We start from the raw sequence: 24968 nt of genomic DNA, 5'->3' as shown, positions 1-24968 counted from the left end.
TTTTATTCAAATTGCCAGGTAAAAGAAGAAAAACGCAAGTGGAAGAGACTTCTCAGATCAGCAGGAACTGGAATGTGTTCAAGTCTTGGCAGAGCCAGGTCAGCCTTTCATCTGTCTAAGGGAGACGTGTTGAAATACCCACACTGCTCTCAGGATTACTCAGACTTTATTTGAGTAGTTTGTCAATTGCTGGTCACTACACTTTAGGGAAAAAAAGCAGTTGGAGAGAAGGGAAAGAGGCAAGACTAGCCAAATGATACAAAATAAGATCTGTAAAGGAAAATCAAGAGAAAGAGGTTGTTTGGCTTAGAGAAAAAAAGTAAAATTAATTTCTAATTTAAAATACATAAAGGTCTTTGGGTGAATAAAATTACAGTTCAGCTGTATTCTATGACCATTAATCACAAAACAAGAGGAAATTGCTATTTGTGCTAGACACATGGCATGGTGACAGCATCCTAGAAGTAATTCCCAAGGGATAGTGAGGTGTCCATTCTAAGACCTTTAGGATTCAGTTGCCTAAAGTGGATAGGAGACCAAACTAGAAGTCTTGTAAGACCCCTTTAGCTGTATATTGAGTTAATCACCTACTTTTATAACTACCCAAACAGCTTTCGGATCATAATTATCAGATATATTCTGTAGCTTCTACCACTAGCCGCTGTGACATGGGTAAATTTGAAGCTAGGGTGGAGTAGACCTCATGAGAACTTGGCAAATAAAGATTACTCAGCCCCCAAGTCCTTATGTAATATAGGTGTCCTAGCTCTTCTGTCTTGTAGGTTATATGGATGGCTCACGCCACACACATGTTCCACATCACCTCTGAAAGACTTGCAGGTGCTTAATCTTTGAAGAGTATTTTCCCTGAAAATATTTGCTTTCTTTCCTGCATGTTCTGTTTCTCCCTTTGTACTAAATCTTTCCCAGTGGCATATAAAATCTTTAATGTTGCCCCAGGAAAAAACTTCCTTGTGTCACATTCTCCTTTAGCTTCTACCCCACTTTAATGCTCCCTTTCACACAAAACACTTCGAACTTCTTGTCTATAGGTATTATCTAGACTGATCTCCTGTTATCCTTGACACACTCCATTAAAGTCTCTGACACCACTGCTTCACCAGAACTGTTCAGATCACAGCTACCAATGACCACCTTGTCGCCTCATCTTCCTCAGCTTCTCAGTAGCTTCCAGCACAGTCAATCACTCCCTTCTTCCTGGAACCCACTTTTCTCTGAGCCCCCATGACAGCTCCTCTCTTGGATTTTTTTTTCCTTCTCAATCACCACTGCTGTCTCCTCCTCTGTTATTTTCTGAATTGGTGTGCCCTGGGGCTCAGTCTGTCCCTATGTTTTCTCTCTGCACTCTCACTTGTTATCTCCTCTGCTCCCAAACCTTTATGGCAACAACCCCCCAATTTATATCTTCAGCCCAACTCTCTCCCCAAATATCAGACTTAGATACCCAACAGGGTACTTGACATGTCCACTTGGATGTTTGATAATCATTTCAAACTTAACATATCCAAAACAGAACTCTTAATTTCTACCCACACCCTAACCTACACAAACACTGGAAACTGTCCATCTCCCAATTATTCTTATCTCAGTAAATGACACCACCAGCCATCAACTAGGGATCCTGTACCTCACCTTCCACATCCAAACTATCAAAAACGCTTACTGTTTTATGCCCAATCAGGTATCAAGTCATTTCACCTCTTTCTATCTCCTCTGCTACCTCTCTCAAGCATGTTGCTTCAATTTCTCACCTGAACTACTACATTAGCCTCCTACCTGGCTCTGCTTTCATTCCTGCCTCCCTGCAGTTCATTCTTACAGAGAATCTAGAAAAAGCTCTTCAAAAGCAACAATCAGATGTCACTCTTCTACTTTCTAAAAACTTTCAAAGAGGACCTCCTCTTCTGCCAGTATAACAGACTTGGTACTCCAAGGGGTATCTCTGTTGCATTTTAGAACTCCTAGGAAGTAATGAAAATAGCTAAGAAAAAAAAAATACAAGTAGCTAAGTGCATATATGTCAACAGTAAACAAGCCAGAAAAGGCAGAATTGCCCATCCCTTTTGTTTGTGTGTGATGGTCATGTGGGGATGCAAATGGGGACCGTACTGCAACTCCCAGTTTAAGCCTGGGACTCTAGAAGGGAGATAAAATAGCCCAGGTTGGTAGTGCCACTAAATTCCAGATAAAGCAAATGTAATTTAGGCTTCTAGTTTTTTTTCACAGATTGGGATCTTGAGCTTTCAAAAAAAATTATCAAACAAGGAAACAAACCACCATGAGTGAAAATCAGCAAAAGTAGCATTAATATATTAATTACTCCTTCCCCACCAAGGACTTTAGATGTTTCAATTATCAGATAAGAAGAAACTAGACTACCTTATATAAAGAAAAATTAACTTAACTATAGAATACAAAAATAGTGAACAACAATGGTCTCTCACAATCACCAGGCACTTCTGAAAAACAGCTAAAGAAAACCTTCAGTAATAAAAAAAAATTATCAAAAAATTTAGTGGATAAGCTTTTTTGTAATGGACTAATTAATGAACTGGAAAATAAAACTAAAATAGTCTCATCCAGTGGAGCACAGACAAAGAGATGTAACTATAAGGAAGAGAGGTTAATAAGTTTGGAGGGCAGAATAAGCAAGCCTAACATAAGCCTATTTAGAGTGTCAAAGGGAACAAAAATATGCAGAATGGAGATGAGACAATGTTTAAAGAGATTGTGGCTCAGAATTTTCCAATGAGAAATACTGATCCAGAGATAGAGGAAGCAGTGTATCTAAACAGACAAATAAAAAGGGCTTCACAACTTTTTATACTGTAGTAAGACTGTAAATCACTGAAGACAGCTCTCTTAAAGGGAGCCATAGGGAAAACAGACCACATCCACAGAGGAACAATGCTTAGACTGACAGCAGACTTCTCAACAGCAATGACTAAATCCAGGAGATGGTGAAATATTTTCAAAGTTCTGAGAGAAAATGATTTTCGACTTAAAATTGTGTTTTCAGCAAAAATAACCTTCAAAATGAGGGTGAAATATTTTCTTCAGATGTACAAAACCTAAGGGAGTTTACCACCAGCAGACTTACACTGAAGGAACTTGAAAGAATATACTTCAGGCTGGGTGTGGTGACACACACCTGTAATCCCAGCATTTTGGGAGGTCAAGCCAGGAAGATTGCTTGAGACCAGTTCAAGACCAGTCTGCACAACACAGTGAGACCCTAGCTCTACAAAAATAAATAAATAAATTAGCCAAATGGGTGGTGTATACCTGTAGTCCTAGCTACTCAGGAGGCTAAGGTGGGAGAATCACTACAGCACAGGAGTTGAAGACTACAGTGAGCCCTGATCACACCACTGTACTCCAGCTTGGATGACAAAGCACAACCCTGTCTCTATAAAAGAAAAAACAAAAAACAAAAGCATATGCTTCAGAAAGGAGAAAAGAGATAGCAAAAGGTCTGAAAAATAGAAATGGTAAGCAAAGAAATTGGTAAACATGTAGGCAAATCTAAACAAATATTGCTGGTTTAAAATACTGTGTAAAACTCCCTATATAAGAGGAAGGAGATAATCAGAGTTTGCATTGTAAGGTCCTTTTGTTGTTCTGAAGGGGTTAAACTACTAACCTTGGATTTCAAGGGTAACTGCTAAAAGAAAAGAACTAGTGTATAACTTCTAAGCCTGATTTTTAAAAATCAAAAAAGAAAGAAAAAATACTAAAGCATAGGAAAGTAGGACAATAGAAAATAATATTATAAAAACAAATGCAGATATATCAGCAATCACAATATATGTAAATGGCCTAAACTTCCTGGCTAAAAAGTAAACATTTAAGATTTAAAAAAAATATATAATACCAATTCAGCTATACAGTGTTTAGAGAAATACACATTTAACACAAAGACAAAGAGAGATCAAAAGTAAAGGGATGGAAAATATATTCGAGCAAATACCAATCAGAAGGGAGCTATGTAGCTTTGTTGGTATCAGTCAAATAGACTTTAAGGGCTGGGTATGGTGGCTTATGCCTGTAACCCCAGCACTTTGGGAGACCGAGGCAGGCAGATCACTTGAGGCCAGGAGTTCGAGACCAGCCTGGCCAACATGGCGAAACCGTGTCTCTACTAAAAATATGAAAAATTAGCCAGGCATGCTGGCCTACACCTGTAATCCCAACTGCCCGGGAGGCTGAGGCATGAGAATTGCTTGAACCCAGGAGGCGGAGGTTGCAGTGAGCCAAGATCATGCCACTGAACTCCAGCCTGGGTAACAGAGAAAGACCCTGTCTCAAAAATAAATAGATAGCTAGCTAGCTAGCTAGATAAAAGACTTTAAGACAAAAAAAATTAATCAGGATAAAGAGAGCACTACATATTGATAAGGTTTTAATTCATTGGAAAGATATAACATTTCTATATTGCATCAAAACGTAAAACAAAAATTAATAAAACCATAGAGAAATTTCATGTTCCTCCAGGTTATTGCTTGGTCAAGCACATAACAAATAATTAGTAAAGATATATAAAATTGAAGCAGTACAACTCAATAGTTTGATTCATAGAATCTTGCATCAAACAAATAGAATATATGTGTTCTTCACACGGAAGAATTACAAAACTTGCCCTCATACTATGCCCCTAAAACAAGTCTCAACAGATTTCCAAGAATCAATATAATGACCACACTATCTGATCATAATACAATTAAATTAGAATTCAGTAACTAAAACATAAACCCCCCAAAATTCCCCTTATATGTGGAAATTTTTTAACATTTTAAAATAATTCATTGATCAAAGATGTAATAATGGAAAATTTAAAATACTTAGAATTGAATGATAATGAAAATATGATATATCAAAACTTGTGGGATACAGTAAAAGTTGTACTTGGAGGAAAATTTATAGTCTCAAGTGTTTTTTTTTATTTTTATTTTTTATTTTGAGTTCTGGGATACATGTGCTGAACGTGCAGGTTTGTTACTAGAAAAGGAAAAAGTGAAAATTAAGCTAACTTTGAGAAGGTAAAAAAAAAAGACGAATAAGAAAGGAAGGATAAATAAAGATGAGAACAGAATTAATTAAATTGAAATTTTAAATGCTATATAGGGTATCAGCAGAGCCAAAAGTTGGTTCTGTGAATGGAGTTCATAATACAGGGTTTGGTAAACTTTTTTTGTAAAAAGGCATATAGTAAATATTTTTGACTTTGTGGGCCATAGTCTCTCTCACTACTACTCAGCTGTGCCACTGTAGTGCAAAAGCAGCTATAGATAATACGTAAATGGGTGGATATAGCTCTGTTCCTGTAAAATGTTGTTTTAAAAACATGGTAGACTGTATCTAGTCTACAGATCATAATTTGCCAGCCCTGTACTAACAGTAAGACTGATGTAAAAGAGTAAGTCCAGTGAGAAAGTTTAGCACAGTGGCTGGATATAAGATCAATATACAAGGCCGGGCGCGGTGGCTCACGCTTGTAATCCCAGCACTTTGGGAGGCCGAGGCGGGCGGATCACGAGGTCAGGAGATCGAGACCACGGTGAAACCCCGTCTCTACTAAAAAATACAAAAAAAAAATTAGCCGGGCATGGTGGCGGGCGCCTGTAGTCCCAGCTACTCGGAGAGGCTGAGGCAGGAGAATGGCACGAACCGGGGAGGCGGAGCTTGCAGTGAGCCAAGATTGCGCCACTGCACTCCAGCCTGGGCGACAGAGCGAGACTCCGTCTCAAAAAAAAAAAAAAAAAAAAAAAGATCAATATACAATATATATCAATAAAAATTAATTGCCTTATACACCAGTAACACAGAAAAGTAATGTTTAAAAAGTTACTGATGATAATAACAAAAATTTAAGTACCTCAGAACAAATCTAACAGAACTTATGCAAGACCTAAATAAACTAAAATTGTATTGTTTAATATGCTCAGGTCAATTGTTCTCAAAATTTTGGTTTCAGAACCCCTTTATACTCTTAAAAATTACCACTGGGCGTGGTGGCTCACGCCTGTAATCCCAGCACTTTGGGAGGCCGAATTGGACGGATCACCTGAGGTCAGGAGTTCAAGACCAGCCTGGCCAACATGGTGAAACCCCATCTCTACTAAAACTACAAAAATTAGCTGGGCATGGTAGTAGGCACCTGTAATCCCAACTACTTGGGAAGCTGAGGCAGGAGGGAATCGCTTGAACCCAGGAGATGGAGGTTGCAGTGAACCGAGATCACGCCATTGCACTCCAGGCTGGGCGACAGAGCAAGACTCCGTCTCAAAAAAAAAAAAAAAATTACCAAGAACCCCAAGGAGCTTTCGTTTATTTGGGTTTTATCTATCTATATTTACCTTATTAGAAATTAAAGCTGAGCATTTAAAGTATCTATTAGTTAATTTTAAAATCACAATAATAAGCCCACTACATGTTAACATGAATAACATATCTTTATGAAAAAACTATATTTTTCAAGATAAAACAAAAGTGAAAAGAATGGTATTGTTTTGTATTTTCCCCAATTCCTTTAATGTCCAGCATACTAGAAGACATTTAGATTCTATTATCTCTTTTAGTGTTCAATCTTGTGATATGTCATTTTTGTTTCATTATATGAAAAAATTCAGCCTCGCACAGACGTGTATTTGGACAAGGATAGAGTTATTTTAATAGGTTTTTCAAATATTGTGGGTGTTCTTCTTTGATATTACATTAAAATTTGACAAGTGGTAACTTCTTAAAAGTTAGTTGCAATATGGAATCTAAAGCCATATCAATGAACTTTTCAAACTCCATTATGTTAAAATTCATTACTCTGCCTTGCACATCGAATCTTTTACCAAGTATGATTTTGTATGATTGGAACATGTTGCTTTATCAACTTACACAGATCTTCAAAATGATGACACTATTTTAATGTTCAAAAAAAATCACCTATTAACGTTACCATCAGTCTTATCAGAAAAGCCTCTCAAATTTGAGGAAGCTGCCAAGCTCACAGTAGGAAATACACATTTTCCAAAAATCGCATTTTTATTTGAAAGCTTAGATTTTATCAGTGGCAACAAATACTGTCAGTTGTTTTCCTTGAAGTGACAGTTCACTCACCTTGTTCAATTTCAAGAAAATATCTCCCAAATACCCAAGTCTGAGTAACCTTAGTTTGTCAGTCATTCTTTCAAGTAAAAATGGTGTTCTCTGAAAACAGTTACTTGTGTAGCTTGCCACCTAATCCCACAAATGCTTTTCCTTGAGATGACAATCTTACTTTGGTATGCAGCAAAATTACTTTATGAGCACATCTAATTTTGTCACACAGAATGTTAAAATGTTATGTGTTAAGATTTAGTACAAATAATAGTTTTTACTGCTTGATCAAGTCCCTTTATAAGTGAAACTGGCACCCTGTTCTATGGTGAGTATATGGTAGTGAAGAACTGATAGTTTGGTGCCACTGCTTTGTTTCATGCTGAGATGCCAGCAGTTTTACCCACCATTACATTTGCACCAGCAGTGCTCATGTCAACACTGTGAAAAAGACATACAGCATCTTAATATGACCATGAAAACAAAATTGACTTCATTGGCATTCTGAAAGGGCCTCGGGATTCCCAGGGGTTCCACAGACCACACAGAGATTCATTGCCAGAGACCCTCCTGTGGCTCTCTCCTTCACGTCATTGAGATCTCAGTTTAAATGTCATGACCTCAGAGAGGTCTGTCATTCGTGGTCACCCGGTGACTTCGTATCATAGCACCCTATTTTGTTTTTATAACACTTATCACTACTTAGTAGTTTATTGTTTACTTACATACATTTATTGTCTGTTTTTCCCAGCTAGAATATAAGACCTGAGAATATAGGGACCTTGTCTGTCCTGTTCAATATAGTAACTATGTCTACAAAACTTAAAATAATAACTTGGCATCTAAGCACTCAATAAATGTTTATGGAATGATTGGATCAGATTGAGATGGTGCATATGGAGTTGGTTTTTCATCATTTCTCATCAGATGGCCTCATAGCTGCAACTAGCTATTTTTTGCTTACTCTGGATTCTCTGTATAACAACAAAAGGAACTTTTGAGTTCCCCATTTTGCTAACATTAACACAATCCTCACTAGAACCCTGCAAGTTGGGTTCTATTTACCCCTTTTTACAGAAAAAGCATCTGAAGGTCATCAAGAGCTGTTACAAATCTCAAGAGCTAGTGAGTGTTAGAGCCAAAAATGTAACTTACATCCTTCAGCTTCTTCCCAGGCAAACAGTAACTCAATGGATACACATTAAGACATACTCATAATTATTGCTCAGAGTGCCAAGGTTTCAAGAGTTGGCTGCCAAATGATGAGGCAGTAGTCATTCAGAAAGTGTGCTTGTTAGAGGGAATTTTTAAAATAATTAAAATTGAAACTCTGAAGTTATAACAAATGAGCAGCAGGTTTTCAAAATTAACTTTTTTGCACATTTTAGAAATGTTTACCTCAACCCTCAATTCCCAAGAAACCATTGTATTTCTTCAGCCTTTTGCCCAGAAGTTCTTAGGATCTTTCCTAGGAACTGCCACAATGGCAAATGAGCATAAAGTTCTGTATTACATTGACACCAAAGACCTTTCCTTTGCCCTGGTTCCTGGTTGAAGCAAGCGTGAAATACCATGTGTGATGACATGCCATGGCAGCATGAAGGCTTAGGCCCAAGGGAGACTGAGGCAGGATTGCTTGAGGCCAGGAGTTCAAGACCAGCCTGGGCAATATAGTGAGACCCTGTCTCTACGAAAAACACAAAAATTAGCTGCACATGGTTATGCACACCTGTAGTTCTAGCTACTCAGGTGGCTGAGGCAAGAGGATTCCTTGAGCCCAGGAATTCAAGGCTGCAGTGAGCTATGATCACACCACTGCACACCAGTCAGTGCAACAGAGTGAGAACCTGTCTCTAAATATATAAATAAAAAAAATAGAAAGACCTAGACCTGAAACTAATCTCGGTTATTATACCCTCACTTCACGGAATATGCCACAGAAAAGGTACGACTGAATTTCTAGGTGTCACGAGTCAGCAATAGAATGGAATATGAATCAGGCCTCTTATCATCTAGACAGGTGTTCTGTTTGCTTCAGGTTTTATTTGAAATCTTTAAGGAGAGATTTACCAAGAGACTTTCAGGGGAGCCCCTAGATTAGCCCTTTAGACACCAGATGATTTGAGACCTTTGAGAATCAATTGTCTAGGATTGTGTTTGCCAGCCCTGAGATCCATAACTTGGAAAATAAAGTGGAGTGCCAACCCAAGTTCTGGTTTTGGGGTATGCTGGAGAGAACTCAGACCCCGCTTACCTCGGGGATTGATGGTGTGACTCTACAGGAGGCACTGACAAGGCCTTTCTTTTCCACAATTATCTACTAACTTAACTCACCCTCAGAATATAAATACTCCTAGGAACGTCAGGATGGGTTATTATAAGACAGTCACAGCTTTCAAAAACTGCGAACACTCAAAGGTGCTCAGCTTCATCAAGGATACGGTATGAGTAGAGGAAAGAAGTGATCGGGGAAATGGGGCATGAAGTATAGGTTCTGTCAGCAGAAGAGCACAGACATCCAAGAGAATGAACGAGGTGGGGTAGGGCATCTGTGGAGAAACATTTGCCTGCCTCAGCCTTTCCAAGGCCTTTCCAGGACCATGGAAGTGCCAGTATAACTCTAGCTGACATTGGATTCTCACCAGCAACCGGAAAGGAACCTGGCTGTATGGCACCGAACAGTTAAGTTATAGGCCTCTCCCACCTCTGCCCCCCATCCCTGATAACTTCCTGAAAGCACCAAGAGGATAAAGGTTTGTAGAAATAACATGGGCAGGACAGGCGCAGTGGCTCACGCCTATAATCCCAGCACTTTGGGAGGCCAAGGCGGGGGGATCACCTGAGGTCAGGAGTTCGAGACCAGCCTGGCCAACATGGTGAAACCCCTAAAAATACAAAAATTAGCCTGCATGATGGCAGATGCCTGTAATCCTAGCCACTCAGAAGGCTGAGGCAGGAGAATCTCTTGAACCCGGAGGCAGAGGTTGCAGTGAGCCAAGATCATGCCATTGCACTCCAGCCTGGGCGACAGGAGTGAATCTCTGTCTCAAAAAAAAAAAAAAAAGAAATTACATGGGCAATTGGCCTGGGCTTGGCCTCTGTTAATAAGTTGCTTAGGCATAAGAATATGGTTTAGCTTCATCTTTCCCTTTATTCTTGTAATTACAGTGTTAAAAAAAAAAAAGTCACCTAATTCTAGTAGCTCTGATGCATTCATTTTTGAATGCTCATAAACTTGAACTTTTTTACAAAAGCGTCTCTATAGGTCTGTGGAAAAAACATCTGAAAGAGCCCATGGAATCAACTCTCCAGTGTACTCCTGCCTTAGTACCTTCCGTATTGATATCACCCACAGGTTCACCCAGAAAAATGGGATGCTGCTTCTAGCTAGCTCCTTTGAAATTTCAAAATAGCTACTATGTCTTTTGTCTTCTTTTGGGGAGGAGGTGTACCATATTCATCTTTGTATACCTAGTACCAAGCTTACAAGGGAGAATGCAGTTAGGGATCCACAAATATTAACTGATTCTCCCTCTGTGCCTTCTCTTAGATAATTTCTGTTTTGTCCTTCAGAATTCAGTTCAGGCATTGCCATTGCTGGGAAGAGTCTCATCTGTCTTTGATGGCATTTGTCTGGTTAGCCACTATATTATGAGCTCCAGAGGCTTGTGTTTGTGACGCAGCACTTAGCAAAGTGGCTGGCATGTGGTAGACACACACTAAATGTGTCCTAGATGCTTAAATGACTGAATCTTTCCATGTTTCCATGTTTCCAAGTTTCCACACAATTTTGCTCTTTTTTGAATGTGTTTTCATTCATCCATGTCAAGGTATCCAGAGCTCTCATTGGCAGCCAGCAGTCATTCTAAAACAGAGCTTTCACTCTTTCAGACGTGGATGGGACACTGGGGAAGACATGAGATACTGAGGCTTCATTTTGGGGTCTTTATTTCCTGTTTTGAGGTTTACACAGAGATACGGAGGAATATCTTTGATCATAGTGGAGCAGGGGAGCAGATATGAACAGTGTCCTCATGGTTTTTAGGGGAGAGAAGCCTGTAAGACTATGGGAATGAATGGAAATTTTAAAAGTCCATGGAAGCTGGAGCCTTTAAAAATGTGCCAACTTTTAGTGCCTCATGATTAAAAAGCAAAATAAGTGACAGACACAACCCTGTGTACTTGGAAAGAAATATTAATTTTAGAAAGTATGCAAAAGAAATTTTTCACGGTGGGATACCTCTTGCATCACCATCCTTTTAGTGTTTTTACATGGGATTATAGTCCTGTGGGCCTGAGAAGTTTTTGGTATTGGTAATACGATATTTGAAGTAACCAAAAGAATTTGGTGAACCCACTGACTTGGTTTTGACTTTCAAGAAATACAGCTTAACTACCCCAAATTCAATGCATCTTATCTCGGACATATGGCAAGGATTATTTTATCTTAGTTGTGGAAGCTTACCTGCCTGTTTCTTCAATAGAGATGACAAGTTGCACGTACAGTGTTACAGATGTTGTATTTGTGATCTTCCCCCCACCTTTCTTAATTTGAAACATGTTGTGTACATCTGTTAATGTTGTTTCTTTCCTGAAGGACTCACTCTCATGGGTTCCAGCCTGCACAACATGCTGCAATAAGATGCTCACCCAGAAAAGTGCTTAGTTACCAAGACGCCTGAAGTAGGCTGACACACCTTGTACACAAGCCAAGCAATGGAAACTGCTCCACAGAGTCCTGCGGTCCGCTTTGTCCTCAATAATTTAGGATGCAGGCTTTTCTGAGTGTCTAAGGGAAAAGTCTGGATTGGCCATCTAGACATGGAAAAAAATTAATTCTGTGCCCTTTCATCCCTGTTTATTATCTATTTGTCCAGTCTCTGTAGAGTCAGATGTTATCAACCTGATAACAGTTTCCTTCCTGAGCATAAACTTGCTTATTCATTCATTCAGCCCACATGAGCTTACTCCCTGGTGATCTCACCCAGTCTTGTGGCTTTTAAATACCATCTCCATACTAATGGCTCCCAAATTTATCTCTCTAGAATCAGGCTGTGTTCAGTTGCTTACTTCCACAGAGCTGTCTAATCAACTCCTCAAAGTTGTCATATCCAAAACCAACACTTGTTCTGCCCTCATCCCCCACACCTGATCCTTCTCTGGGGTTTCGTGTTTCAATAAATGACACCCCCTTTCATCTGGTCACTTAAGCTGAAATCCTTGGTGCCATCATTAACTCTTTCCATTCTCTCACCCCACATCCGATCCACTAGCAAATCCCGTCAGCTCTACCTGTCAAATCCAGGCACTGTGTCGCCACTTTTCTGCTCCTACCGTAGTTCAGTCCATCATCATGCTTACCAAGACTGCTGCAGGAGCCTCCTAACATGCTTTCTCGCTTCCAGTCTGACCCTACAGGAACCCATTTTCCATATGGAAGCCAAAGGAATCTTTTAAAGTGTAAATCAGATCCTATCACTTGCCTGCTCTGGCTTCTCATAACACTTAGAATAAAACCCAAACTCCTACCTCAAACTGCATGCCCTTCCCTTCCTGACGACCTCTGCAGCTTTCGCTGGCCACTACCCTCGACGCACTCTGGCCTTTTGAGTCATCAGAGCATCAAGCCTACTCCTGCTATAGGGCCATTGAACCAGCTGTTTATTTCTGCCAGGAAGGCTCTTTTCCCAGATATCTGCATGGTTTACTCCCTCACTTCATTTAGAATCTGCTTAAATGAGATCTTCCACGACTGCAGTATTTAAAACAGGACCTCACCGCCCACATCCTTCACTGCTCTTGCCCTGCCTTATTTTTTTCCTCTACAGCACATTATTATAGATTCATTTGTTTGTGTGTATATTGCCCTTTTCCCCAATGGAATGAAGGCTCCACGACAAGCACAACTTTGCTTTGTTCATTGCTATATCCTCAGGTACCTAGAACAGTACATGGCATCATATATTATACATGGTAGACACTCTGTCAATATTGATGGAATGAATGAAAACACTTATTGAGTAGCCATCTTTGTTTCAGGCATCGTGCTCCAGGGAAAAAAAGAAGAAAAAAGCATGACTTCTGTCCTTGGGGAACTTAACCAGGTGACAGAGACAGACATATAAGCAATTTTGTGAGACTGAGATGGCTGGGAGGCTGGAAAGCTCCAGCATGAATCTCCCAACTGTGCCTGCAGGAGTCGGAAAGGTAACCAAAGGAGCTGACATTTGAGATTATTCTTGAAGGATGAGCAGGCGTTTGCCAGACAGAGAAGAGTAGGCAGGACACTTCAGGTGTGGAAACGGAACATAACAACAGCATGGAGCTGTGATAGGACAAAGATCAGTGAAACTCAATATAACCAACTTATGGGAGAGGTGAATGAGATGAGTGTCTTAGTTTGTTTTCTGTTGCTGTAAGTTAATATCTGAAACTGAGTAATTTGAAAAGAAAAGGGAGTGAGGGAGGAGAGAGAGGGAGGAAGGGAGGGAGGGAGAGAGGAAGGGAAGAAAGGAAAGGAAAGGGGAAAGAGGAAAGGAAAGGTAAGGTATTTTCTTCCACGTCTGGAGGCTGGCATCACATGGTGAGGGGGGTTATGAGAAATGGCCAAAATAGCTTTTATAAGGACCCACTCTTGTGATAACGGGCCCACTGCCTCATTAATCCATTAATGAAGACAGAACCCTCATGACCCAATCACCTCCTAAAGGTCCCACCTCTCAACACTGCTGTCTCAAGGATTAAGTTGCCGACACATGAACTTTTGGGGGACACATTCAAACCATAACAGTGAGCTTGGATAGATGAACTACCAGGAAGCAACAATTTATTTCAACCCCAGCCCCCAAACATGATCCTCCCCTGGAGTTTTCCCTTACAGTAAATGACACCCTCATTCATGTAATTGCAGAAGCTGAAATTCTCAAAATTACCCTTAACTCTTTTCATTCTCTCTCACCCCACATCCAATCCATTAGCAAATCCTATCAGCTGTACCTCTGTACCTTTGAAATGCATGCCAGATCAGGCCGTGGTTGCCACTCTTACGCTTCCTCACTAGTCCAAGCCATCATCATCACTCACCTAGACTGTTACAAGAGCTTCCCAACAAGCCTTTCTACATCTCTTCTGACCCATATTCTATGCAAAAACAAATATTGTTATTGTGAACTGCTTTTAAGTTAAAGTTGGAAGGGCAACTTAGGTCAGTATAAATTAAATGAATGCCTATTAAAGATTATAGGTATGTATGTTTTGAGCAGAAGAAGGGAAATTATTTTATGTGAAAGTTTGTATCTCTTTATGGTTTGTATGACTTGTCCTTATGTTTCTGTGATATCATATATGTGATTATGTGTTTTTATGTGCTCATGTGTGGTTTCCTTACTGATGGAAAGACAGAGACCCCTTCATGTTTATTCTCACAGTAGCCCACACTGTGCCTGGTGTACCTGGTCAATACACCATGAATGGCAGCGAAAGAATTATTCTTGGCTGGGCACAGTGGTCGTGCCTGTAATCCCAGCACTTTGGGAGGCCAAGGTGAGTGGATGAGCCCAGTAGTTCAATCAATACTAGCCTGGGCAACATGGCCAAACCCTGTCTCTACCAAAAAAAATACAAAAAACTAGCTGAGTGCAGTGTCCCATACCCATAGTCCCAGCTCTTCGGGAAGCTGAGGAGGGAGAACTGCTTGAGCCCAAAAGGCGGAGGCTGCAGTGACCCATGATTGCGCCACTGCACTCCAGCCTAGGTGACAGAGCAAGACCCTGTCTCAAAAAAATAAAAATAAAAAGAATTTTTCTTCACCCTACAGCAGACTTACTGCTGGGTTCCTTTAGTGGTCTTCGCTAACATCTTTTTAAATGATCAGTTTCCCATAGTTTATTTATATGCAATGGTTAGGCAAGTATCTGTTCCATAAAGCCAACAAGATCTAAGTCAGTGTGTTTTTAGCAGAATCCAGGAGCTGCAGCTTAAAGCAGTGGTCAGAAGAGAAGCCATGGCCTAAAATATTTATTCTGACAAATAAGAAAAATAGAAATAAATGAATTAAGTGTCTAACTCAAAATGTTAGAAAAGAATAATAAAACAAACTTTAAATATAGCAGGAAGGAAATAAAAGTATATCAAAAAATCCTGAATTCAAAAACTGAAAAAGAATTAATAAATGCAAAAGCATATTGTTTGAAAACCTCAACACAATCAAGGAAACTTTAGCTGACTTGATTAATAAAATAGAGGAAATAATAAAAATAAGGTAAATAAAAGATTACAAAGGAATCATAAAGCCTGTTTTACTCAACTTTTTACAGATAAATTTAAAAATCCATAATTGTCTAAGAAAATATAATTTAGTCACTGACTTCTAAAGAGCAGGATAATCCATCAGACCACCATAGAAGAACACAAATGTAAAATTCTAAATAAAATATTAGCAGAGCCTAGCACCATTTTGAAAGAACGGTGTACCATAACCAAATGAGGTTCGTTCCAAGAGTGATAAATATTGGAAAAATCTTTTAATATAATTTATCATATTAATAGATCCTTAAGGAACACTTATTTGATCATGTTCATAGATGCTGCAAAGGCGTTGATGTAATTCAACATCTATTTTTCATTAAAAACCACTTTATAAAATCAGAAGTGATGGATACCTCCTTAACATAAAATTATTATTATATATATTATTATAAAATTAGCATCACGCTTGAGTAGACGTAGTGTTTATGGGATTGCAGAGTCAAATTAGCTACCATTTGGCCCAGCAGTCCCATTACTGGGTGTATGCCCAAAGGGATATACCCAGTAATAGGGAAACACCAGAAGCCGTGTTACGTCAGAAACAATGAAGACAAGGACGCCCATTGTTATTTCTTTAACATTGTTCTGAATGTACTTAGCCTATGCAGTACAAGAGAAAGAAAGTAGAAGTGTAAAAAGTCAAAAGGACGAGGTTAAACTGATGTTTGTTATTTGCACATGATATGATTGCACACTTGGATAGTATGCTTTCTTCTGTGAATCAGCTGGAAGATGGTGGTAACAGTAACAACCCATTACGTACTAATGGATTATATAAAACTAAACATTCTTCATATATGTGATCAACAGCTGGTTAGAAGATATAATGGAAGTTAATATCCTATTTACAATAGCAAAAAAGAAAAGTTCAAATAAAATATATATACATATATACATATATATGTAATGTGTATAAATATAGGAATTGAACTCAAGAACTCCTTAAGATGTAAATCTTTATTCTTGTAAATAAATGAAACTGTTTTAAAATCCTCCTGAGATGAAGAGAAAAAACAAAGATGTGAATAAATGGAAAGACAATCCACGTCCTTGGACAGAAAACCTCAACATCACAAATTTAACATGAACCCAGTAAAAATACCAACAGAATATTTTGTAACCAAACAAGCTGATGCTGAAGTTCATGTAAAAAAATTAATCAAAAATAGCCAAGAATAAAAAGAGAGAAAATTGCTCTTTAGATACTAAAATATACTACAAACATACTCATATATTTGAATTGGCATTAATAGGCAAGTCAGTGGCACCTTATAGAGTCCAGAAACAATCTCAAATACATTTGAAATTTTAGTTTACATTAAGGAAGCATCTCAAATCAGTGTGATAAAAAAGGATATTCAATAAATGGTGCTAGGACAATTAAATAGCCTTCTGGGAAAAAGAAACTTTGGTGGTTCATATTTACACCAAGATAAATTCTAAATGGTTCCAAAACTTACTTGGAAAAAAAATTTAACCTTAAAAGTTCTAAAAGGATTCAGGGGAAAATTGTTTATAAGTTGGGAAGGCCTTTCAAAGTATGACAAAAATCCAGAAACCACAAAGGGAAAGTCATAAAATGAATTCAATGACACAAAAATCAAAAATTTCTGAGCAGCAAATACCACCATAACCAAGGCCAAAAAAAAAAAGTGACAAAGAAGGAAAAATATTTTTGCAACTCATCTAGAGATAGAACTGATTTCCCTAATATTTGAAGAGCTTCTCCAAGGCAGAAAAAGACCAACAATGCAATAGGGAAAAAAATTAAAAGAATAGTAAGACTATTAACAATTTACAGATGTGGAAATATAAATAGCTGTTCATAAACATGAAATATATCCAATGTCATTTATTAAAAATTAATACAAATTAAAACTATAATAAAACGCTGTTTTTTACTTGCCAAACAGGCAGGGGTTTTTTTTGTTTTGTTTTGTTTTTAAGTTTGATAACACAATCTATTAGCAAGACTACGGATAAAGAAGTACTCTTGACCAGGCGCAGTGGCTTATGCCTGTAATCCCAGCATTTTGGGAGGCTGAGGTGAGCAGATCACGAGGTCAGGAACACGGTGAAACCCCGTCTCTACTAAAAATACAAAAAATTAGCCGGGCGTGGTAGCACACACCTGTGGTCCTGGCTACTCAGGAGGCTGAGGCTGGAGAATCACTTGAATCTGGGACACAGACATTGCAGTGAGCCAAGATCGCGCCTCTGCATTCCAGCCTGGGCGACAGAGCGAGACTCCATCTCAAAAAAAAAGTACTCTTGTACATTGCTGGCAGGAGTATAAATTGGTACCGTCCCAATGGAGGACAATTTGGCAGTATCAAAACTACAAAGTTTATATCCTTTGATCCAGTAATTTCACATTTGAGAGAATGTATGGATATGTGTACAAAATTACAAGATTACACGTTACAACCTTGTTTATAATAACACATACTGACTACAACCCAGATAGCTGCCAATAGAGAATTGGGTATATAAATTGTACTATGCCCTTCTAGTCAAATATTATGAAACCATAAAACAAGAATGAAGAAACTATATTTTTAAGTGAAAGCAGGGTGCAGATCATGGCTTAGTATGTAAACTTTTTTTTTTTTTTTGGAGACGGGGTTTCACTCTTGTTGCCCAGGCTGGGGTGCAGTGGTGCAATCTCAGCTCACTGCAACCTCTGCCTCCCGGGTTCAAGTGATTCTCTTGCCTCAGCCTCCTGAGTAGCTGGGATTACAAGCGTCCACCACCACACCCGGCTAATTTTTTGTATTTTTAGTAGAGACAGGGTTTCACCATGTCAGCCAGGCTGGTCTTGAACTCCGGACCTCAGGTGATCCACCCACCTCAGCCTCCCAAAGTGCTGGGATTACAGGTGTAAGCCACCACACCTGGGCCATATGTAAACTTTTGTGTAAAGAAAAGGACAAAGATCTATCTATAAATATATATATCTTTGCTTAAATAGGCATCAGTTCTCTCTGGAAGGATACACAAGAGACACTTGTGGCCTCTAGAAAATGGAACTGGATGGCTGGGAAGCTGGAATTGGGAGATTTTTGGAGACTTTCAGTGTTTATAATTTTATTCCTTTTAGGAAATTTGAACCAACCAAAGCAAAACAAAAGAAAAACTTAATGGTATTTTTCAAACCATCTTTAGAAGAAACCACTCTTATACACAACAACATGGATGAACCTCACAAACATAATGTTGAGCACAAGAAGCCAGACACAAAAAATTATATATTATTTCTTTAAAGTTCAAAAAGAGACAAAACTAAGGTGAAGGAAGTTAGAATTAGCAGTTCTGTTGGTGGAAATAATGACTGGGATGGGGCATGAAGGAGAATTCTGGGGTGCTGATAATAGTCTTCATCTGGGTGGTGGTTACATGAATGCGTTTACTTGGAAGAAAATCATTGATTGTGCCCTTTTGGTTGGTATACTTTTCTGCATGTAAATTACACTTTTGTTTAAAACAATTACCAAAAAGGGGAAAATCTTCTTTAAGGTTGTTCTAGTCTCCTAAGGCTTCCATAACAAAGTACCACAAACTGGATGCCTTACAACAGAGATGTATTGCCTCACAGTTCTAGAGGTTAGAAGTCCAAAATCGGGACGTTGGCAGGGTCATGCTCCCTCTGAAACCTATAGGGAAGAACTCTTCCTTCCTTCTTCCTAGCTTCTGGTGCTGACCATTCATCTTTGGCATTCCTTGGCTTGTAGCTGCATCACTCTCACCTCTGCCTCCATCTTCACATGGTGTTCTCCCTGTGTCTCTGTCTCCATATGGAGTTCATTTTAAAAGGACACCCATCATATTGGATGACAGGCCTACCCTACTCCAGTATGACCCCATCTTAACTAATTACATCTGCAATGATCTTATTTCCAAATAAGGCCACATTCTGAGCTACAGGAGGTTAGGGCTTCAACATTTCTTTTGGAGGGAGGGAGAATATTGTGGTTCAATCCACAACAGAGGTTAATGAACTTTTAAAAGGGTATCAGAGTTGCTGTAGGAGAGCCTTTTAATCCAGTTTTAGTGACTGATATGTGAAGCGTGCTGTTGAGCTCTTGCAGAGAGAAGTAGGTAATCCAATGCTGTTTCCACCAAGAGTGTTAGCACCTTGACAGTAATTCAGCTGCTGGAAAATGAGGGCCTAATCCACTGACTACTGTAGTTAAGTTAAAAGAAAATAAATAAAGAGCCTTTCCGCTCCTTTACTAACCTCCTTCATGATTTTATAGTTCTGTAAAACTCGGGGCTGTGTCTTTATAGGTTACAGGCTTGGCATATTATAACAGTTCATCTTCATCATAAAGCGATGATATTGAAGATGGGCTTTTTAAAAAAGCCTCCTCATTTTTCACACTTAATCCAAGGATCCTGCATAGCCCCATTTTTCACTGGGCATGGGTATGGATTTTATTTTACTATTGAAGAGTCAGCAAGTTTCCAAATGAGTAACAGCCACAGGGTGTGATATGTGTCTTCCCTTTTGGTTGTGCATCTAAATTGCCCTTGAAGTATAATGAATCCCATGGTTCTCACCACCATGGAAGTTATTTTCCTAATTTAATGGAATAATTATTTTGTTGTTACTGGCTTTCAGTATGTGTCTCGTTTTAGGTGCTCAGTTTGTGTTGACTGAAAGAAGAAAAACAGAACAACACTTAGCTACTTCAAGTTTCAAAATTCAACTGTTTTAGGGCAGACAATTAGGCCGTTAGACAAACTCGAGCACTGATTGCCTTTGGAGGAGGGGAATGACTGGGATGGAACATGAGGGATCTTTCTGGGGTGATGGTTATAGTCTATAGATTGATAAGATTTGGTTTACACTGGTATATGTATTTGTCAAAACTCAGTGAATGTACACTTAAGATTTGTACATTTCTTTTTTTTTTTTTTTTTTTTTTTTTTTTTTGAGACGGAGTCTCGCTCTGTCGCCCAGGCTGGAGTACAGTGGCGCAATCTCGGCTCACTGCAAGCTCAGCTTCCCGGGTTCACGCCATTCTCCTGCCTCAGCCTCTCTGAGTAGCTGGGACTACAGGCGCCCGCCACCACGCCCGGCTAATTTTTTGTATTTTTAGTAGAGACGGGGTTTCACCATGGTCTCGATCTCCTGACCTCGTGATCCGCCCACCTCGGCCTCCCGAAGTGCTGGGATTACAAGCGTGAGCCACCGCGCCCGGCCTGATTTGTACATTTCATTGTATGTAAATTTTGCCTCAAAAGAAAAAACTATAAACTAATCATAAACTCTAGCAAGTAATATCCTGCTGAAGTGTTTAGGGGAAAGTGTGCTGATTTATGCAGTTTACTTTGATATGCTTTGAAAAAAATCAGATGGATATAGGTGGATGGATGTGTAATGAAATAAGCATAATAAAATGTTAATCGTAGAATCTAAATGATGGGTATGTAGGTGTTCAGTGTAAAATTCTTTAAATGTTTCTGTAAATTTGAAATTGTTCATAATATGTTAGAAAAAATTCAAAGTACAAAATCATACAGGACCTTGCAAATGTGGGACCAAAGTCCACTTGCCATTTTTATCCCCTGTTACAAGCTTGAATGTCTGCTACTTTAACAAGGGAACAATATCACCTGCTAGGGGTCTCCTTCTGAATCCAAGAGCAAATTTGCAGGGATGTGCAGGGAGCCTGTTTTACTGCCCTGCTGGGAATAAAAGGAAGTAGGTGAAAAAAGGTGAAGGGAATTTATATCTAGTGTGGTGTCCTACCATATGATCTTGTGCCAACTGCCTGCATGTAGCCCAGAAAAAAAAGCTGGTAAGAAGCAATGCCCTGTTTTAGAATTATTTTTGTGACTCAAAGGAAACCCATTTTATTTTCACTTAAGGAAATACATGAAGAGCTACAGTTCTATGGTGTTCTCTTAGAATGACTCTTCCTCTACCCACCCCCAATCTTACACATAACCCCTTCGTAGAAATGAAATATAAGTAAATGGGCTTAATTTTAGAGCAAAAATTGTCTCCATATGCTGCTCACCATGCCCCTTCTCCTTGGGTATTGTCTTTAATAAAGTATAGTGGAAACCTGGGATTCAGACATGCTTGAGTTTTTCTTCTGTTATTGTTATTAAGTGGTTCTGTGACCTTGAGTAAATTGTTTAATATCTTTGAGCCTAAATGTCTACAGTTTTTTAAAGAGCATACTCAATCAGATGATCTACAAGTTCTTTCTACCACTGGAATGAAACTGTTTTTTCACCCTGTCTTCCTTTATCATATTTTTGGGGCCAGCCATAATGAAATCTTGAATTCAAACCCTGGCGTACTCCAGAATGAGGAACCCCCAATCCCAACAAGACACACAAAAGACTCTGCAAGGAACTCATTTAAATAATGCCTAAGATTTTAGTCCCAGTGAATTTTCCATCTGTTTCTCCATATTAGTTGAACATGAAGTTAGTCAGATACTTAAGGCATTCAAGAGAGTAAAGCCAAGATGTCTTACAAATCTCTTCTCTAAAAATAGCGAGAAGAAAGAGCAGAGAAGAAAGTGATTTTTATATCTGTGGAACTGTATGTTTAGTTCACTTGGGCTCATCCCCAGGTGAAAATTCTCATTTAAATACTGGTTATGGGAAGAGGCCATAAATTTCTAGCCAGGTTTTTTCCCATGGAATGCAAGCAGAGCAGAGTGAGTATTTCTAGCAGATGAGTGTATTTTCATTTTCAGGATGTAATAGAACTTAAAGGCAAGAGTAGTGTGGTGTGTCACAATATGTAAACAACCCAGAGAGGGTAGTTAGATAAACTTTGTATTTTTTCACGTGCTATTTACTCAACTGTGTTGCCAAAGACAGAGATTTACATTATGTGTGTCCCTTGGCTGGGTGTTTAATTATCTAAGGGGTAATTATACAGGTATACATATATGTGTATTCATAGTCAGATATGTCACATACCAAATGTGGTTGTATCCCTGTAACTTTTCCGTAGGTTATGTTTCTATGTTTGCATATTTTGGCATGTATTCCTACATATTGTCTTTCTTTGATTAGCTGTAAACCAAATGTGTGTAGTAGGACTAGTTAAATAATGTAAGAGGCTAATTATCAAGGACTTTACTAATGTTCTCAGATTGGAGATGTTTTAGGTGAGGAGAGCATGGGCAAGCCATCTGATTTGGTCCGTTATTATATTTTCAATTATCTTTGGTGCTCAAAGAGAGACATTAATATAGCTGAGGATGACATAGCAAATTACCACAGCTCTCTAACCTTTTAAATTGCTAACACTGTTGTAATCTGTAATTATAGAAATCAGTGTGAGAATTGTGGCACTGCATAATTATCTTTCCTGATACTTTATTGCTGAATGAATTATTAATCAGAATCAGTCTTGTATAGTATTTTCAGCAACTCAGAAGAATAATGTATAATTAAATTTCATTATTCCTATTTTTGTGCTAATGTTTTATGATGTTGTAATTGATAATTAATTGGCCAAAAACTCACACAATACTTGGGAGTTTCAGGTGGCTGGAAAATGTACGGTGTGCTGAGTTCATTAAGTAATGATCACTCTGTGAAGACTACAGAGTCTAGTCCAGTCTGTACAAGAAAGCTTTTGAAGTTGGTGTATTAATCGTCAAGCATTTCATGTTGCCTTAAGAGAAAGCAGTGACTATGGGCATATAAGAATAATTAAGAGATTTTAATAGATTTCAAATATGGTCAATTGTAAGTAATCAGATGCTAGTTGTTAATATCAGGCTAATACATTAGATACGGTTGGTATGCTTCTCTGTGTATCAATTTTCCATTCTAATTAAATAACCAGGAGTTATATGGATATAACTACAGTTTCAAAAAGAGAATAACAGCCATTTCCTTCAGCCTTTGATGAGTGTAACCCAGGGTGTAGCACAACTTTATAGACAAAGTGTGGTCTAATCTTATTTTCCAATTGTCTAAAATACTAAATGGTTATCCTCCTCACAGACACAAAGGATTTAAAATCTGAAAGGATTATGAACTTTTCCTTGACTGGCATTCTAACTAAGAATTCCTGGTGTCTCTTTTGGTATCATTTGCAACCTAGGTAACCAGTAAAAGCTCTGAATCCAAGAATGTCTTTTAGTCAGCTTGAGTTCTATTGAAAAGAAACATTGTCGGGCATTTTATGTGAACTTCTGCTGTGCCATTTTGATTTTTTTTTAAGAAGGTGATGCTCCTTTCTGGTTTTCAAGTGTCTCCTTTAGAAACTTACATTTCTTTTAACAGGTGACCATCTTTTTCTTTCAAAGAATTTTGAAAGCATTGTAATAGGGAATTTAACAACGCATATGCTGTTATTTAATCAATTCTTTGCTAAGCTGCTCAGAAAACCATCCACAGAAGACTGTTCCTGTATAAATGCACCTCCGTTTTCCCAGGAAGATCATGAGTGGTTTGTTTTTACATTGGTTGCGTTGGGTCCAATGTCTTACAATTCCGAATTATAAGTTATTAAAGAGGACTTTGTCATCAGACCACTGTGAGTAGAACTAAAGCATATTCCTCTGCGTGAGGAAAAGTTGCTCTGTGGCCTTCCGACTGGTCTGATTTTCTTTTCTTTTCTTTTTTTTTTATTATACTTTAAGTTTCAGGGTACATGTGCACAATGTGCAGGTTAGTTACATATGTATACATGTGCCATGTTGGTGTGCTGCACCCAGTAACTCATCATTTAACATTAGGTATATCTCAAAATGCTATCCCTCCCCCCTCCCCCCACCCCACCACAGGCGCCGGTGTGTGATGTTCACCTTCCTGTGTCCAAGTGTTCTCATTGTTCGATTCCCACCTATAAGTAAGAACATGTGATGTTTGGTTTTTTTGTCCTTGCGATAGTTTGCTGAGAATGATGGTTCCAGCTTCATCCATGTCCCTACAAAGGACATGAACTCATCATTTTTTATGGCTGCATAGTATTCCATGGTGTATATGTGCCACATTTTCTTAATCCAGTCTATCATTGTTGGACATTTGGGTTGGTTCCAAGTCTTTGCTATTTATTGTGAATAGTGCCGCAATAAACATACATGTGCATGTGTCTTTATAGCAGCATGATTTATAATCCTTTGGGTATATAACCAGTAATGGGATGGCTGGGTCAAATGGTATTTCTAGTTCTAGATCCCTGAGGAATCGCCACACTGACTTCCACAGTGGTTGAACTAGTTTACAGTCCCACGAACAGTGTAAAAGTGCTCCTATTTCTCCACATCCTCTCCAGCACCTGTTGTTCCCTGACTTTTTAATGATGGCCATTCTAAGTGGTGTGAGATGGTGTCTCATTGTGGTTTTGATTTGCATTTCTCTGATGGCCAGTGATGATGAGCATTTTTTCATGTGTCTTTTGGCTGCATAACTGTCTTCTTTTGAGAAGTGTCTGTTCATATCCTTCACCCACTTTTTGATGGGGTTGTTTGTTTTTTTCTTGTAAATTTGTTGGAGTTCATTGTAGGTTCTGGATATTAGCCCTTTGTCAGATGAGTAGATTGCAAAAATTTTCTCCCATTCTG

At 38.7% G+C, this 24968-nt stretch overlaps 1 protein-coding gene across 5 annotated transcripts in view; it reads left to right on the top strand.

The window, feature by feature from the left end:
- The window catches only part of BACH2 (BTB domain and CNC homolog 2), a 373691-nt gene that overhangs the window by 246036 nt on the left and 102687 nt on the right, over positions 1-24968 (top strand). The window contains exon 2 of one of the 5 annotated variants that reach the window (XM_063619429.1): positions 19-98. The exons of 3 other annotated variants lie outside the window; for them this stretch is intronic. In XM_063619429.1, coding sequence (XP_063475499.1) covers positions 19-98 — 80 coding nt within the window. Of the gene's footprint in view, positions 1-18; positions 99-23615; positions 23686-24968 lie in introns of those variants that run through there. One more of the 5 variants, XM_055258934.2, reaches the window with a different exon arrangement.

This window comes from Symphalangus syndactylus, chromosome 2, assembly GCF_028878055.3.
Source record: "Symphalangus syndactylus isolate Jambi chromosome 2, NHGRI_mSymSyn1-v2.1_pri, whole genome shotgun sequence".
Taxonomy (NCBI): domain Eukaryota; kingdom Metazoa; phylum Chordata; class Mammalia; order Primates; family Hylobatidae; genus Symphalangus; species Symphalangus syndactylus.
This window is presented reverse-complemented; position numbering and strand designations above follow the sequence as displayed.